General features: G+C 40.9%; 1 protein-coding gene across 2 annotated transcripts in view; it reads right to left on the bottom strand.

The window, feature by feature from the left end:
* The window catches only part of ttc39a (tetratricopeptide repeat domain 39A), a 33,476-nt gene extending 16,851 nt beyond the window's left edge, over nucleotides 1-16,625 (bottom strand). Inside the window, exons 1-5 of one of the 2 annotated variants that reach the window (XM_033620737.2) lie at nucleotides 16,380-16,625; nucleotides 14,717-14,767; nucleotides 14,475-14,525; nucleotides 14,022-14,075; nucleotides 1,975-2,079 (exon numbers count right to left, since the gene is read on the bottom strand). In XM_033620737.2, coding sequence (XP_033476628.2) covers nucleotides 1,975-2,079; nucleotides 14,022-14,075; nucleotides 14,475-14,525; nucleotides 14,717-14,767; nucleotides 16,380-16,432 — 314 coding nt within the window. In that variant the 5' untranslated portion in view covers nucleotides 16,433-16,625. Of the gene's footprint in view, nucleotides 1-1,974; nucleotides 2,080-8,227; nucleotides 8,277-14,021; nucleotides 14,076-14,474; nucleotides 14,526-14,716; nucleotides 14,768-16,379 lie in introns of those variants that run through there. The other variant, XM_033620739.2, reaches the window with a different exon arrangement.
* Between the last annotated feature and the right edge of the window lie 313 nt (nucleotides 16,626-16,938).

The following is a 16,938-nucleotide window of genomic DNA, read 5'->3' on the forward strand; positions in this document are numbered from 1 at the left end:
TGGAGGATAATAGTGACAGTGTGATTAAGTTTCTGATAATAGAGGAGAGAATGAGCGATGGACAATGGAGCAACTTGATGACACAGTGTGGGAATACAAAACTAGAGGCAACTAAACCTACATCAAAATGTTCTTACAGGGACAGTTCACCCTAAAATCAAAAATACATATTTTTCCCTTTTACCTGTGGTGCTATTTATTAATCTAGATTGTTTTGGTGTGAGTTGCCGAGTGCTGGAGATATCAGCCTTCTCTGCAATATAATGGAACTAGATGGCACTTGGCTTGTGGTCCGCAGACTCCAGAAAAATACATTTGAAAAACTCAACAGCAATGTCTCTTTCCCAAAATCATAACCAGGGTACTCAGTATAATTGACAGACCTTGTTGTGAGCAGTTTCCCAGGAAGCGTGCTGACCTTTGAAGGCAATTTTCGTAGTGGCCAGTGTATTTACACCATCATGTGATGCCCTGTGGCCCAAAAAGACCTTTTCCCACAGACTTACATGTAAATCAATGGATATTTTCTTTTAACATCACAACCCCCCAACATGATTCTTTTTCACTATCAGGATTTAATCAATTCGGTCCGATAACATTTGGAAAGACCATTAAGTCATTTTATCCCCACTCAAGTTAATGGACGTCTAAACCTCAAGTAGCTGGCTCAGCCTGTGGAAGTTCCTTGTGCGGTTGTTCTATCAGAAGCAGTGCTGATCATCTGGGTAATTTTACACGGAGCAGTTGAACCAATTTGGCTTCATGCACCACTGAGCAACTTTTATAGGAATGAACAGGACCCTGCCTCCAATGCTGCATCCAGTTCTCTATATACATCCATGGCTCATACTTGTGACAGCACCGGATATAACATTAATGGCATCCTCCTCGGCTGAGCTGTTATGTTAGCTAGTAATGCTAGACGTGTAGTGTTGTTTTATAGACAACAAGGTCTGGGGATTATCGTGAGTAACCAGGTCAGGATTTCTGGAAAGAAAGAAAAGTATTTTTTGGCGTATCTAGTTCCAATATATTGGAAAGAAGGCAGACCGATATCTCCAACACTCCCACCAGAACAATCTAGACTGATAAATAGCACTACAGGTGAAGCAAGCTGATTTGATATTGGGGTGTGCTATCCCTTAGTCACTGCAACACAATTTTTACAGTGAGCTTTTTCTTATTTTTTGGCTCTTTCATTGAGCAAATAAATCTATCTAATTGCTTTTAGGAGGGCAGACCCCCATCACCAAACGATTGAATGCATTAGCTGAGGAAATTTGTTATTTCCGTCAGTGATGGCAAAGACTTCTGCTGAATCACTGTGAAAACAGAAGCTACAAAAATGCTGGTGACATTAACGCATGACCTGTAACACACGTCCCTGCTTTGTGAGATGTGCATATCAGTAAAATAAAAGCAAGACAAAGAGTCTACAGTCATGCAGTGGCCCTGTGAGGCTGTACGTACAGGCACAGAGGCTTCAAGTAATGCATAATTAATGGTGTGGCCGCTTTGAGTGACAGGCTGTCTGCGGATAGTGTCCTCGGTCACCACAGGTCACTTCTGACTCTAAAAATCCAAGACCGTGACAGGCAAAATGCCAAACTCAACGCTTCAAAACGGGAGTACACAAACCAATGGGCAACGTCACAGTGGCTACATCCATTTTTTTATACAGTCTATGTTCTTCACTGGTGAGAGTAGCACTAATAACATTAAAGATCCCTGAGACTGAGGCAGCTAAATGTTATTCTATCATTTACACCTGTGTTTTCCTACTGTTATATGTCAAAATGTCTTCTGTGAACACCTGAGAGTGCAAAAAAACAGCTACAAACACAGTTCCTTGCATGCATATATATCATTGGCTGTTTGTCTCTTATATTTGTCCATGGAAGCATAAACCCAGGTGGGTCAGAGCTGAGGACAGCAGCTGTATCTGCCTGCATGGGGTTCAGGTTGTTCTCATACCTGCATCTAAGCCGGGCCTGCGCCTCCTCAAAGTCGTTTCTGAGGAACAGATCCAGGGCGGCCATGCAGTCCTCCAGAGCCAGCGACAGGTCTGACCGTGAGCACCTGCAAATGCAAAACAAACAGAATCAGGTTGAGTGAAGAAAGAGTGCTGAAAACACATTAATATCTAGTATCTTATTATCTAATAAATAAGAAAAGTTGGGGGTATAAGTCATTCTGATCTCTTAAAGTATCAATATAGAGCAAAAATGTGTGAAACACAGTTTTACTGACAAATGATGTCGTTATATGAGTCAAGTCAAAGAGTCAGTCAATCAAGTTCATTACAATTTCACAGTCTTAGAATATAAACATCTTTAAATTGGCATTTTTTCTTGAAGTTGTTTCTTATTTCAACAGCCACAAAAGATCCACTTCACTTTACCCTGTTTCCTAACTGTCTCTCTCACTACTGCAGTGACCCTGTTCTCATTTACCGCAACATAGACAGTCTCCTGTACTGACCTACAACAGACACCAGAATCATGATGTTGTCTCAGTTTACTTGCATAATATTCCTCCTTTATTCAATCCTTTCAGCTACTTCACAAAAGAGGCACAGGCAGAGTGAGTGAGACAATCACATTGGTTTGAGATAGCACTTTGCCATTAGTGTCGTTGCATTAAACTGCACTTTAAAGAGGGACTTAGTCTCAATTTTAGTACTTGTACAACCCTCCACTTTTATAAAAATACACTGTCAAGGAGCAGTTTTGAACAAGATCCTTTTTGGAAATTGAAGAACTGATGTTACTGCTGATTAACTGATGTTAAATCGAGGAACTTCCCTAATGATTACTAATAATGTTGCAGTGTATTAAGACTTTATTACACGCTGCACATGCTCCTCACGTGACGAGTGTGTAATGTAGCCAAACTGATCGCGCACTCTTTCTTCTGCCTCCTCTTTGATTTCTCTCGCCGTACTGATAATGGATCTGTTTATTTGTGCCTTTTATTCCTTCACATCAGGGTGAGAACAGCGCACAGCGTGTGAAAAACACATTAACATCTGCCATAATGAGCTGAACGAATGGATTGAGTCAATGGTAAATCTGAAACACTAATGTTTTTCAGCTTTAAGCGGATTCTTTTCTCTCTCATTTGGATGTTTGTTTTGTACAATGATACTTTTTTTCTTCACATTCAGTTATTTGCTATTTATGCTTATTTGTCTTTTTTTCTGTTCATTTCTGTTACATTATTGGTGTGTTTTTGTGAAACAGGAACCTGATTTTGTTGTTTCATCCTGACACACAGTTTGGTTCTCTGCTCTGAACTTCCAGGCCACTGTATGGATCACATGAGCCTAATAATTACTCCCAGTTTAGTCAGTAGGTCAGTATGGAGTGCTGCAGATGATGTTTTTTAGTAGGGCAACTCAGAAGTCAGCTTGGCCGTGGTTCCCTCAACAAAAAGCCAATGGTATTTTTCCTTTTGATTTTGGATTATTGCAGAAAATAAGATGAGGCAAACAAAAGTTCATGATACATTACAAATGAACTCCACTTTTATGATTTTTGAAGTGGAAATGTAATCGCCAGAAGTAGGACACTTATGCCAGGCTATAAACAATCTACACCACGGTCACCACTTCAATGTCACCACCACTATGAAGTCAGTATTCCTGTCATTTCATCTAAATGTGTCCCAGTGCATCTGCTCAGGAAAACATGGATGCTCAAAGCAAACTGATGTTTATATAAGTCTGAGCTTCAGACACATTCACAGAGAACCTACATCAGTTACCACAGCCCCATTAGCAAAGAGAAATGGCGTCTTGCCTGTCTTTGCTCGTTAGAATAAAGTACATTCGCTCAGAATTTTGTCAACAGGTGCTGAGCGTTTTGCTGTGGATGGAGGCAGAGATATGCATGCTTGCAAAAACTTCTATCAAGCATAAATCAACTGATTGGAAACGGAAATCGCAGCTACAACACTGTTACAGCACATTCGTCACCACAAGCGCTGCAAATAACTGGTGAAAAGGTCATTCTGCTCGGCTCGCTGTGTGTGCCACCATGTTGCTGAGATGTCAGGTTTGTTTGTGTGGGTAAACTCAGGCTAGATGGATCTTGCCCAATTTTTCTGAGTTCCGAGTACAGTGGCTTGCAGCATAAAGCCATGCTCGGCACAATGACGTTAAATGTCCCCAAACACACCTGAAGACTAATTTAGCCACTTGTCAGCAACTGCCTTTATTAAGACACATAAAAGCTTTTCAAATTCATGTGTGAGGTGTTTCCTGACATATTTTATGTCATAGAACAAAACATAAAAAAATCTCTTGAGCTTGCGTTCATCACACATCTTATTTCAGGCATCTAACCATAAAGCCACTGACTTCAAGACGAAGGAACAGGAAGTGTAAAAATGCTAACTCATTTCCAGGTTTTAGAACTCATTCCTGCAGCTCTCTCTTTTACCACTTTAACTCGGAGACCTGCAGCAAACATTAGACGAATGCAGAAGAATAGGAGAGCAGAAAGTGAGCAAACACAACTAAGACTAATGTGTATAACAGCAGTGACTAATAGACGGCATTCACTTTACATTCCTGCCCATTAGAAACACAGAGGAACTATACACTCATCACACACACACACACAGACACACAGACACACAGACACACACACACACACACATACAAACACCACGACCATAAAGTAGCGCACACACTCGTCTGGCTAATGACATGCGGGTGACTGCTGTGTTCACCATATGACCAGCAGCAAGCTGAACTTCCTGCTAACAGCACGAGACTCACAGTGACAACAGCTGTTGGAGGAGAAAGATGAGTGTTCAGTTCACATGTGTGGCAACACTATTGAGATGTCCAAAAATTTAAAATATATAAATAAACATTTTGGTGCTCTAATAAAGCTGACAAACAAAATAAATGAAAAAAATGATGGGAAATTATTTTATGCTGCGAAGTTATGTGGGACAACCAGCATTGTGTTGTCAATACGACATGCTAAACAGTCAATAATACATTATACAAACTTCATTTACAGTCCCTCCTAAGAATAAACCACTGAGACATAAAGGGATTAATAATACAAACATTAATAATAATGCAAAGAGGATTTAACAACAAGGTAAAATACTGTTTATGTATGTATGTCATTGATTTCAAGGACAATGCTGTAAAGTCACATGTCCTTCCCCAGTAGCCACTGAATAAATCCAACCAATCCAACCAGAGCTTCCTTCGACTGTGTCGAAACACTTTTCTCTCTGTATGTATGTAGGTTCAGCGACTGCCTCGCTCACTTAAAACAATAAGCTCACAAGACAAACTAGAAGAGTGTCAGGTGTGTGTGTAAGCACATCTATCAACATCAGGTTTGTGTTGGAAACCAAACTGGCATCGTCTCTCGGTTCATGTGCTGACTCTGCATTGACTACATCCACCCCCTGGACCTTCACCTTAACTATCAAATATATACACGTGCCTATTATTGACTCTAAACCCAACTGCAATACCAATACTACCACTTACATATTATTCAGTTGTCTTAAAAATGTCACTGGAGTCAAATCACCTGTTAGATTTAATCATAACCTCATCAATAATAAATGCCAATAACTGTTAAGGAGCTATGGTATTACAGAGGAGCTTGTTTACTTATCTGGCTGTAAGCAGCAGGAACATGTGCACACAACATAATGCCTCTCCTAGGCTAGGATTCTAAGCAGCACGGGTTTGATTCCTGGTCAGGAAACACTTTATTACTATGCTTCAGTCAGGGTGTAGTGCTGCCGGAGTACACAGGAACAATGCTCCACCACTTCTTTCCTCCAAGTGAGCAAATAGAATACTCACAGTCTGCATAACCTGTTTGAAAATTGGATCTTCAAGTGTTTGAAGATCCAATCATCAATGAAGCATACGTCATGCAACAGCGACAATAATACAAAACTGAATGGTCAAAGTTGTCATGTTGACATTTAAGGTGTGTTGCCTGATTCACAGAGTCAACTCATACATTGATTAACATGCAAGAAAACATTTCGCCTAAAAAGCTGCCAGCTTTGAGTAGCATGGTGAATTAAATTGTTTATTCCCAATCTACAGCTGCTAACTGTTACCTAGTAGATGATAAGGCAGCAAAACATCCTTTAATTGTATAGTTAGAGTTGACTAATGTATGTAAACTTGTCACCACAGGAGCAGTGGTTACATAACTTTGAAAATGAGCCACAACTTAACCTCGTCATTGTTGTGCTGCGGGACGAGCAAACAGCACTACACCCCTGGTTTCAGTCTCTGCTCTTGTACTCAAGACTTAATACTTAATCGCCAAATGAAATTTGTCTTGTCAAACACATACACTACAGATAGAACACTAGCACCTTTAGGGAAATAAGCAGCAGTATCAAAAGACACACTGGATAAAATGTTGCGAGTGCATTAAAACCATCTGCCCTATTGCACAACTATTTAACCTGCCGAGTGGCCAGTTGTGCCGTGTTTGTGATGTTAAGGAAGGGGAAAGCTTCAGGATATGTGCTGCTTTGGAACATGGATGTAGCTACCCTGTAAAATCACACTTAAGTTGAATCTAACCAACAAAAAAAAACAAAACAATTCTACTGTTGTAGCTGTTTAGATTATACTGATAATAATTAGGGGCTGATAATCAAACCAGAACGCTAACAGAGGTTACTTTAAGGCGAACAATCAGTGACGTCCTCATTTCCTTATATCTGGAAACTGACTGAACTGGTCCTGACTGCCTGGAAAGCAAGATTTTGGCAGGTTTGCACTGTGAAGACAATCTGAGGCCCGAGGACACGGAAAAGAAACCAGCTCTCTGTCAGCGACGAAGATCATAAGCATATATTTATATGAGGACATAGTTCAATATTTTGAACATGTACATTTGTCTCCCTTCAATACAAACATGAAAGTAGCAGAGGACTTTTATTGTGATGAAATTTAAGACATTCCCACCTTAAATAAACACATAAAAGGCACAAACAGGTGCATTAAAAAATCACCAGAATGTTTGACGCTCAAAATGTCCTGGGGTAGGAACCCTAAATCCCACGTTTCATGTGTGTCCCCCAGTACTGAAACAAAATCTACTCCCTTTAGCAAAGATAATCATGCAGTACAGGACAATCTCTAAACAGACTTTCCTCCAATGAGGTAAAATGAATCTTAAGGTTTAGTGCGTAGGATTTTGTAGCGTCTAGCAATAAGGCTGCAGAACTGAAACTCTCCCATGTGCCAAGCGTGTAGGAGAACTACCATGGCTGACACGAAAACGCAAATAGTCCTATTCAGAGCCAGGTTTTTTTGTCCATTCTGGGCTACTGTAGAACAACATGGCGGAGTCTGTGGAGGAGGACCAGCTCTGTATGTAGATACAAACTGCTCATTCTAAGGTAATGAAAACACGTTTCTTATTATCAGGTGATTATAAACTAATGAAAACATAGTGCTGAATATTATATTCTATTTCTGTTGATAGATGACTCTAAATCCTACTGACTGCAGTAATTAAGGCATGTATTGATTCCCTGGTAAGTAAAATGGACTTGTGCCATAAAGCCACAAATCACTGTGCTGTAAAGCACAATAAAGAAGCAGTGGTCTGACATTTTTGCTTATTTGCCTCTTTGCCGAGGGAATATTTGACAATTATATTAAAGAAAGAAAGGGCATTAGAGCCAGCACAATGAGGAGCGTCTGCTAGATTTAGGATGTGCATACCATGCATTGTCCCAATAATTTAATTTAACTTCAAGTCAGCTGAAATTCGGGGTTGATTTCTCTAGAGAACGACTTGCACAATGGTGATCATTACCAGTGAGCGACACAAACAGTTAGCACACAACCACTATTCATATACTAGATACTAGACAGCCATGCATGTGCTCATGAAAACCAGAACGCACGCACACACACACGCACATTCTCACCCCTCGAACAGTGACAAAGCATTAGTTTATCGACTGCGGTCCACAGAGCTTTCACCACACTTGTTCCAGCTGATATAAGGTGTTTTTCAGAGGCCTTACAGCATTGAGCTGGGACACAAAAGAGCCGAGCTGCTCCTGTAATACACTAAGCGAGTTTGTCCACATGCCTAAGTGTCACAGCTAGAACACACACACACACACACAAAACACCTAAAGAACATGGGGCAGAGTCCAGGTGAATGACACACGGCATTTAAACGTGCAGCAGGTACCTTACCCGTTTGACAGAGTCTCTTCCTCTCCTGACATTTTCATCTGGCAACAGTGTGTGAGTGTGTGTGTGAGAGATAGAGAGACAGAGAAAGCTGGAAACTGCAGAAGTCAACGTGAGCCTGAGGCCTTTCCAGCAGTGCAGTGTGATGGTCTACGTCTTTTTCTGTAGCAGCAGCAGCAGCAGCAACAAGAGCAGAAGCAGCAGCAGAAGGGCAGTCGGGTGAAAGAGAGAGAGAGAGAGAGAGAGGGAAGAATGAAGGAGACAGGGAGGGAGGGAGGGAGAAAGAGAGGTGGAGGAGGGACGCAGCAGCAACAGCAGATCTTAATAAGACTGGGATGACGATCACACGAGGGTAGAACACACAGTCTATCTGTGCTGCCTCTAACTCACATACATACATACAAGAGGCCTGTCCCACCTCTTCCGATCATCACCCTCATGCTACACACTGCAGTCTCTCCCCTGATTGGTTAATGCAAAGTCAGAGGGCGGGGCTAAGAGCCACAATTCATGGCCTAAGGATTTTCTTAAAGATGTGAAACAAGCAAAGAAAGAAAAATCAAGAGGAAGCACAGAGCGACAGAAGGAGAAATGAGTTACGAGCAATTAATTCCTCCCCGACACAAAACTTTGTGCTGCTGAAGGTGAAAGAGGGAACATGAGGCTAAAAAGATGGAAGAAGAGAGTACTGATGCGTAGTGAGACTCTTAGCCGGTCCATTCTGCTGCAGTGGCAGAGACTGAACGCTGCAGCGACCAGAGAGTCCAGAAATAGAAGACATAGACGCAGTACAGCAGCTCGTACTGTGGATGCATGCAAGAACTGATGTGAAATCATGAATGAAAAACCCTTTCAATGCATTCTGACATGACACAGCAGGAAAACCACAGGAGTAATTAATAACATGAATAAGGGCTACACTTCCTTTAGCTGAATAGTTTAAAAGCTGTGTGGGTTAGTTCACGGACAGAAGCTCACTGACACAGTAAAATGGAACAGAGCCGTCGTTAAAGGAAGTGATTACCCCTGTGTGTTTCCTGCTGTGACAAATCAAAATGTCTGTTGTGAAAAAACTCAATTATCTAGTGTCAGAAAAGTCCAAGGATCATAAATTCTTTGGAAGAGAGGGAAAAAGCATAAAATACACTCTGGTTTGACCAAAGCATGTGTAGACTCTGAAAACAGATGTGCCAGCTTGAGTACTTTATTTGTGTAATGCATGTATTTTGGAAATGAATCACTCTGCTGGATGGTTTTCAAATTCTAGACTGATTAAATAGCTTTTGCTCTTCTCTTAAGAATGTTTGTTTATTCACCTCAGTCTAGTAAATGCATAAGCACCACAATTAATTTCAAGTTAAAGGTCCAGCGTGTGGGATTTAGAGGGATGTACTGGCAGTAATGGAATATAATATAATAAGTATGAAAATGAGAACTGTGTTTTTGTTGCCATAGAATGAGACATTTATATCTACACAGGGAGCAGGTCCTCGTCTATCCACCTTATTCCTGAGGGCACTACTGTAGAAATGATTATGGGCACAACTTCCAGTGAGATAGCAGAAGTAGCAGCTAGCTAGTGAGTCCCATTGACTGTCTGTGGTTAGTCCCAGTGGCTACTCTTGGTGGCTGTCCGCCAATGCTGGTTCTTTTAGAAAGTAATTTGCCTTCAGTTTAGCAAATACTGATTTATTTTAAAACAAATATTTAGCTAATGTTAACTTAGCATTTTCTAAAATGTCTTTGCGGAGCTCTGGTACCTGCTGCACTGTCTATTTCTGCAACTGTGTGTCAAACATGTAACCAGAACAAAAATGGATTGTTCCTGTTGCCAAAGGTACCATTGATATGAGAAATAAAACCACAAGAGTTTCACGAGACATAGCAAAAAAGCATTAAATCAGAATTTGAAGAAGAGAATGACACCTAGACTGACAGGTCCGTCACTCAACCTCAGTACATGATATCCCTGTCTTTCCCTGTCAGCAACATACCTTGAAGTATGTAGTTAGTCATTAGGGCTGAGAGTTACTGAGTTACTGATTTACTGTACTTCCTTTATATCATATAGAAGAATGCCAAAAGTTATTTCTTTTACTACTACTTTATATTACTATTACTAACGTCTGCTGCTAAATTCAGCATCATGTTTCATGGTGTGTTCCATGTTTTATTTCCCAATTGCTCTTGGAAAGAAGACTAGAGTACTGTAAACAAACTGTTACCACTGGAAATCGCCCGTTTCGGTTCAATGCTGGAAGTTGCACCTGTAATTCATGCAAGGTATCATAGGGGCTAGGAATAAGGTGGCTCGATCCCAACTTTTCTGTGGGAAGTGGTGTATGCCTCTTTCAGGCCTTGTTTTGTGTATACACAATGTTTATAAATGAGACCCCCTAATCCGTTTGCTTTGGAGAGGAAGAGACCTCTGAGGATAAATCAGCTCCTAATAGAAACCTCCTGTATAATGAACACTGAAGGAACTCTAACAGAGAGACGTTTCAGCTGGTTTTTAACCACTAAATCCCTTCCAATCTTCCACATTGTTCATTCAATTATCGGGTCTACAAAATGTCAGAAAAAAGTGAAAAATAAAATGCCTGCAAAGCCCGAGGTGATGTCTTCAGATCACTTCTCCAGTCCTACTAAAAGTCCAAAATAAAGATATTCAAGTTTACAGAAACATAAAATATCTCATTAGAGAAGCTAAAACAAGGAAACGTTTGGTATTTTTGCTTGAAAATTACTTGCATGATTAGCTGATGATTAAAAATTGTTGCCAATTTTCTGTTAACAGACAGATCATCAAATTATTTCACTTCTTAACTGGTAACTGGGGTGTTTGGATTTTCTTGGTAGACGATTAAACATCCTCAAGCATGAAGAGTGAGCGTGAGAGTGAACAAATAACCTGCAAGACAATATTAATCCATGAACAGAATTCCAAAACAACAATATAAATCCTCAGCTGATTCATAGAGAATGTTATTTCTCTCCATGGAGCCACAGGAGCACAGTACAGTGGCATGTCTCTATCACACACATACACAACTGCAAAGACACATACACACTCTATTAGTAACACTGCTAACATCAAGAGAGCATAAAGATCACACTCATGTGACTGTGTCTAAGTGCTCATCACGTTTGACATATTTTCTCCCACATCATAGCCCATAAAAACACAATCATAAAAGCAAAGCACTCTGGCCAGCGCAGGAGCAAAAAGGGAAATCCATCTGTCTTTATAGACTGTAGTAAAAAAAAAAAAAAAAAACCTTAATTGTTGCTTCCATCTCTCTCACGTGTGGGCTGTGAGGAGCACAGGCGGTCACGGGTTCATGGCGAAGATAATTAGATTTGATACGCTGCTGCTGTCCTCATTGTGAAGAATTGGATTTGATGACAGAAAAACAAGAAATGTTGCCGCTTCGAACTACTTAGGCTTTTGGCTTAATGTAGTAACATGCAAATCTCTGCTGCTTTTATGCACCACACATTAGTAAATCATCCTGAACATTTGTGGTTCTATATACACTGGTATTGTGTTGTAATGCCCATTGATAACAAATGTCCTCAAATAAGAGCAAATGAATCCCAACTTGAAAATATCTATGCAATGGTTTGACATTTTGTGAAAGGTGCTTATTCTTGCAAATTACAGACGGATGCACCACTAAAATCTGTCCATTAAATATGTCCGTAGGTGTAAATGTGAGTGTGAATGATTGTCTGTCTCTATGTGTCAGCCCTGTGACAGTCTGGTGACTTGTCCAGGGTGTACCCCTTCTCTCGCCCAGTGTCAGCTGGGATAGGCTCCAGCCCCCCCTGCGACCCTGTACAAGGATAAGCAGTTATGGAAAATGAATGAGACGAATGAATGAATGGCTGCCTGAGTTCAGACCTTTGAGTCCACCCACTCTACAGATTCTGAGGTGACTGAATCATCTGGCATTGTAGAGGTACAGCAGGTAGTCCACTAATGGGAAGATTGGTGGTTCAAGCCCCAGCTTGTCCAGCCCACATGTCAAAGTATTCTTGGGCAACCCAAATCACTCCTGATGACTGTTCCATCAGTTTGTGAGTGTGTGTGAACGGGTGAATGTGACATGTAGTGTAAAAGTGCTTTGAGTGGTTGCAAGACTAGAAAAGCGCTATACAAGTGCAGTCCATTTACCAAGTGCTGTACATTGTGACATGAAACAGTGGTTTCTTGGTTTTAAAAAAAAACAACAAAAGACCAGTGAGAGCTGAGGGGGGACTTGATCAGCCAATCAGCCCCATGGGCAGGACGAATGTAGCGGTCAAACTGTTGTCAAGCATTGTCAAGCAGTGTCTCTGTGCTAATGAGGAGTAATAACAACAATGGCATCCACTACAGACAAGACAGACGCCACTATCAAGGCTGTTCTACACTGACTCGTCTTCTCAATATTGCTCGACATTGTAGTTTGTTTATACTTCGCTCCACCCCACCCAAAAAAGGTGGTATTGCCATGACTACACATCGGTTTGGACTTAAAATGATGTTAGATTCAGGCAGATAGCTGGGTCTCTAATAATTGGTTAGGGAAAATCTAAATCAGTTAGGGTGGAGGCAATGTCAGACTGAAGATCGAAACGTTTAACGAGTTGACAATTCTGTCTGACATCAGGAGATGTAGCTGGCCGACATAACAAGTAAATTAGTGAGCTTTGTGGGTGGTGGTCGGCAGATTTTGTTACTGTTGCGCTTGATGTTTCACCCTGTTTCAGTCTCTATGCTAAGCCAGTGGTTCCCAACTGATGGGTCACGTTCCAAAAGTGGGCCACGGGCCCATCCTGAAAGGACTGTGGGGATTTAACCTGCTGGTTAACCCGCTTTATTTTCAAGTGCAGTCAAATTTCAGCAAAGAGCTTTCATTTCTGCTGTACAGCGGGTGACTAACAGACAGCTACTTCACAGAGACAGCAAAATGCTCAACGACATGGCCAAACGTAAGTATGACCCTGAATATATTTAACCTCAAACCAATGGACCAGTGGACCTTGAACAATGACTAAGGAGAAATCTGGACCCCATGGCTGGACCAGATGGGAACCACTGTGCTAAGCTAAGCTAACTGCCTCCTGGCTTTATATTTAATGAACAGATATGGAAGTGGTATCAGTCATGGCATCTACCTCTCAGCAAGAAAGAGAATAAGAGTATTGTCCCAAAATGTCTATTACTTTAAAAATCACAAGGATATTTTCCTTACTAACTAAAAATGTGAAACCTCAACATTTAGCACCTTTAACCTGGATTTATTCAATCTAGAATTAACTATGCAGATCATCCGTGCTCTTTTCCTTTAGTTCCCTCCCTCAGATCCAAACACATGCAGCTATCCTCTCCCTCAGGCTAACAATGTAATCCTTTACATGCCTGGACACAGAATGTAGAACTAAACTACTGAATAAGCAACTAATTCACATTCATCCAGTCATAACTTGACAGGGAGGGTTGAGAGATGATTCTCAGGTTCTCTCTGTCTGAATTTTTGATATGTCGAACAGCAGGGAGAAGCTGCCAGTGACCATCTGGTGGCCTTTACTTCAACATGTCACCAATACATCAAGAAGTCCTTTAAGTCAGCTGTAAGGTGCAAGCTGAACACAGCAGCTCACACAGGATTGCAAATCATTAACAAGCACAGTGAGAACTTTTCAAGAATTTTTACAAATGACGGGACATCAGTGGGTTTCTCTGCATTTTTGTTGTTGTTGTGATCTAAACCAGAGTGTTGCTTTATCAGAGTTAACTGTGCGGTCTTACCCATTTGATGGATTTGTTGACTGCAGAGCATCTTTGTTGTCCGGTAGCTGTAACCTGAAACAGAGGAACAAAATCAAGGCTGTTTTAGAGAAAGGAGGGAAATCTCAAGGGAAGACAAACCAGCTGAAAAGCCGGCTATTGTTTGAGAAACATGACCGTGAGAGCCATAGAAACTCGGACACTGATACATGTGGACACTCCCAGGCTACTTATTTCTTTTCAATGACTCGTCGAGGACATTTCTTCGGATATTAATGGGACAGTTTTGGGAGAAAAATGTCTGTGAAATCGGCCTGATCAGGGAACAGAATGTTTTGGTGAACCCATATTGAGTTTCGCAGAAAGACTCAAAACATTCTCTCAAATTTTAAACTGTAACCCAGACTATGCTTTACTATCTGATTTTGTTTTACTTTATATGTCCTTGGTGGTTTTAAATTCAAACACACTCACCTGAAGTCTGTGATGATGGGATCCAATTCTGGACTGTTTATGACTGACAACCTGGGAAAAGAAATAAAAGTGACTCTGTGTATGAAACTTATCTGTAGGAGCTAAGATGCTAACAACTAAACCTATCATTACACGGTTATTACATGTTTTAATAACACTGTGACATCACAGGGTTTGTTGTTTTCATTGTGACACTGCTGATTGTCTCTGAGAATACATGACTTTGCACAATGTGAACGTACCGGCTCGGGGAGTCCGGGCTGTCAGGGATGTCTTGCGCCTCCACGGCAACACTGTGAAGAGGTCAAAGGTTAACTTGGAGAGAATGTAAGAATGGATCTCATGATGGTGAGAGGAGAAGGTGCTCTAGGATACTGTAAGTCTAATCTGAAGATCTGAGGAGGACTCAAGAGTTTGGAACAGATAGTTTGAATTGTTGGAGTGTTGGCGATATCGGCCGTAGAGATGTCTGACTTCTCTCCAATATATTGGAACTAGATGGCACTCGGGTTGTGGTGCTCAAAACGCCAAACAAATACATTTGAAAAACTCAACAGCATTGTCTCTTTCTAGAAATCATGACCTGGTACTCATGATAATCCATAGACCTTGTTATGAGCTGTTTCATATAGGAGCTACTTTTTCCTACCAAACTACACCAACCAGTACAGGATAAAAAGCTTGTATCCAGTCATGGATGAGAGACTTGTGCTTGTGACAGCATGAGATGTAAACATTAATGGTGTCCTCTTGGGCTGAGCTGTAACGTTAGTTAAGTCAGTGGTGCTAGATGAGCTAGTAGTAGATGAACGCTTCCTTCTGAGCGGTGACACTGTTAGCAGGTGTAGTTCAGTTGAAAGAAAATAATTCCTACATGAAACTGCTCACAACAAGGTTCATGGATTATCGTGGATTAAATGAGTACTTTATTCTAGTCAGCCTGAAACATCCTGAAACAGCAATCAGGTCTAAACAATCTTCACTTCAACATATAAATCTTGGACTCTTTGGTCAGGGTAAGATCAGTGGTTTCCAACTTCTTCATCTTGTGACTCCTCATCACAGGGTGCATGACTGTGAGGTATGAGAAACTGTGTAGTTGTACACAATGACAAAAGCAAAGATTTGAGAAGATTCAAAAGGTAAACATGGTCCATACCTAGGTGATTATCCTACAATCTCTTGAGTACATGTTGTGCCCATGTGTGGGTGTACTGGCCTACAGTATACTGTAGGTTTGGAACCACTTGATTCGATTGTCACCCCATTAACACATTACTTTTTCTCCCAGCTTATTTATTTTATTTACTTATAGTAGTTTACAAAAATGATCTTACAAAAGCAGCCTTCAGAGATGGAACAACACAATAAAACACCAACAAAACCACAGAACAAGTGTGTTTCAGTGCACTGCTAGGAAAGTAAAAGCCTGCTTGATCACAACATGAATGTAATGTTGTCTAACAGGCTGCAGACCGGCAACAAAAGACTTAATGCACACAGTAAGATGGATCATGATACCAATCTTTTAAAGTAAAGAACATTGTTTTCCCTGTTGACTCACAGTGGGCAAGCTCCTCTGTGGATTTATCAGATATTGGATTAGACAATCATAATCAAACACAACTTTTTCTTTTTAATTTGTGAACAGTGTGACTGTTTTAGAGTTAAGAAACACAGGGCTGAACTTTACAGATCATATCAGATACTCATATGAGAGTGTGTGTTGTCTGAAGAGGATCTATGCTGGCACTGAACATGCCGTGCTCTCTCGACTATCTCTGTGTGATGACAAGATAACAAATTACACTTAAAAGTGCGATTGCATTCTGTAATGAAAATAGACAAGTACCGACAGGGACAGGACCTGCACTGATTTTCGGGAGCTTTCCCCTTTCTACTCACTTTTTGCTGTCATTTTTCTTCACGCTTCGTTTCCAGTTCCTAATAAAACTCATTCCCCAGCTCTGAGATTGGGTGAGACAGCAGAAGATCACACGGCGGGCATGGATGGACAGACAGACAGGAGGGAGGACGGGGGCAGCTCACACCGACTTCACACTGACACAAGTGAACATACAATACCCGCTGCGTGTCTTCCTCCTTCCTGACGTGAAAAGGTGTGTTGCTGCTGTCATCGTTATAATAATGACTTTCCTATTTAAATGCACTGTAATGTAGCTGCTGTGAGACCCGGCTACATGGTCCTAGAGCCCTCCATCTTACGACAAGGTTCCACACTATAATGAAACAGGCAGTTACATACTGTACGACTTAAAATGTATTATTCAATAAACAAACATGTAGCCTACACACATTAAAGAAAGTTAACTGTCTCGTGTGTAGGATTTAGGGGCCTCTATTGACAATAATGGTAAATAATATTCACAACTACCTTTTCATTGGTGTATAAAGTTGTAGTTAGCATCGCACTGGTTCAACCGTCAAAAACCCTATGGGATTT

Source organism: Epinephelus lanceolatus, chromosome 6 (assembly GCF_041903045.1).
Source record: "Epinephelus lanceolatus isolate andai-2023 chromosome 6, ASM4190304v1, whole genome shotgun sequence".
NCBI classification, from domain to species: Eukaryota; Metazoa; Chordata; class Actinopteri; order Perciformes; family Serranidae; genus Epinephelus; species Epinephelus lanceolatus.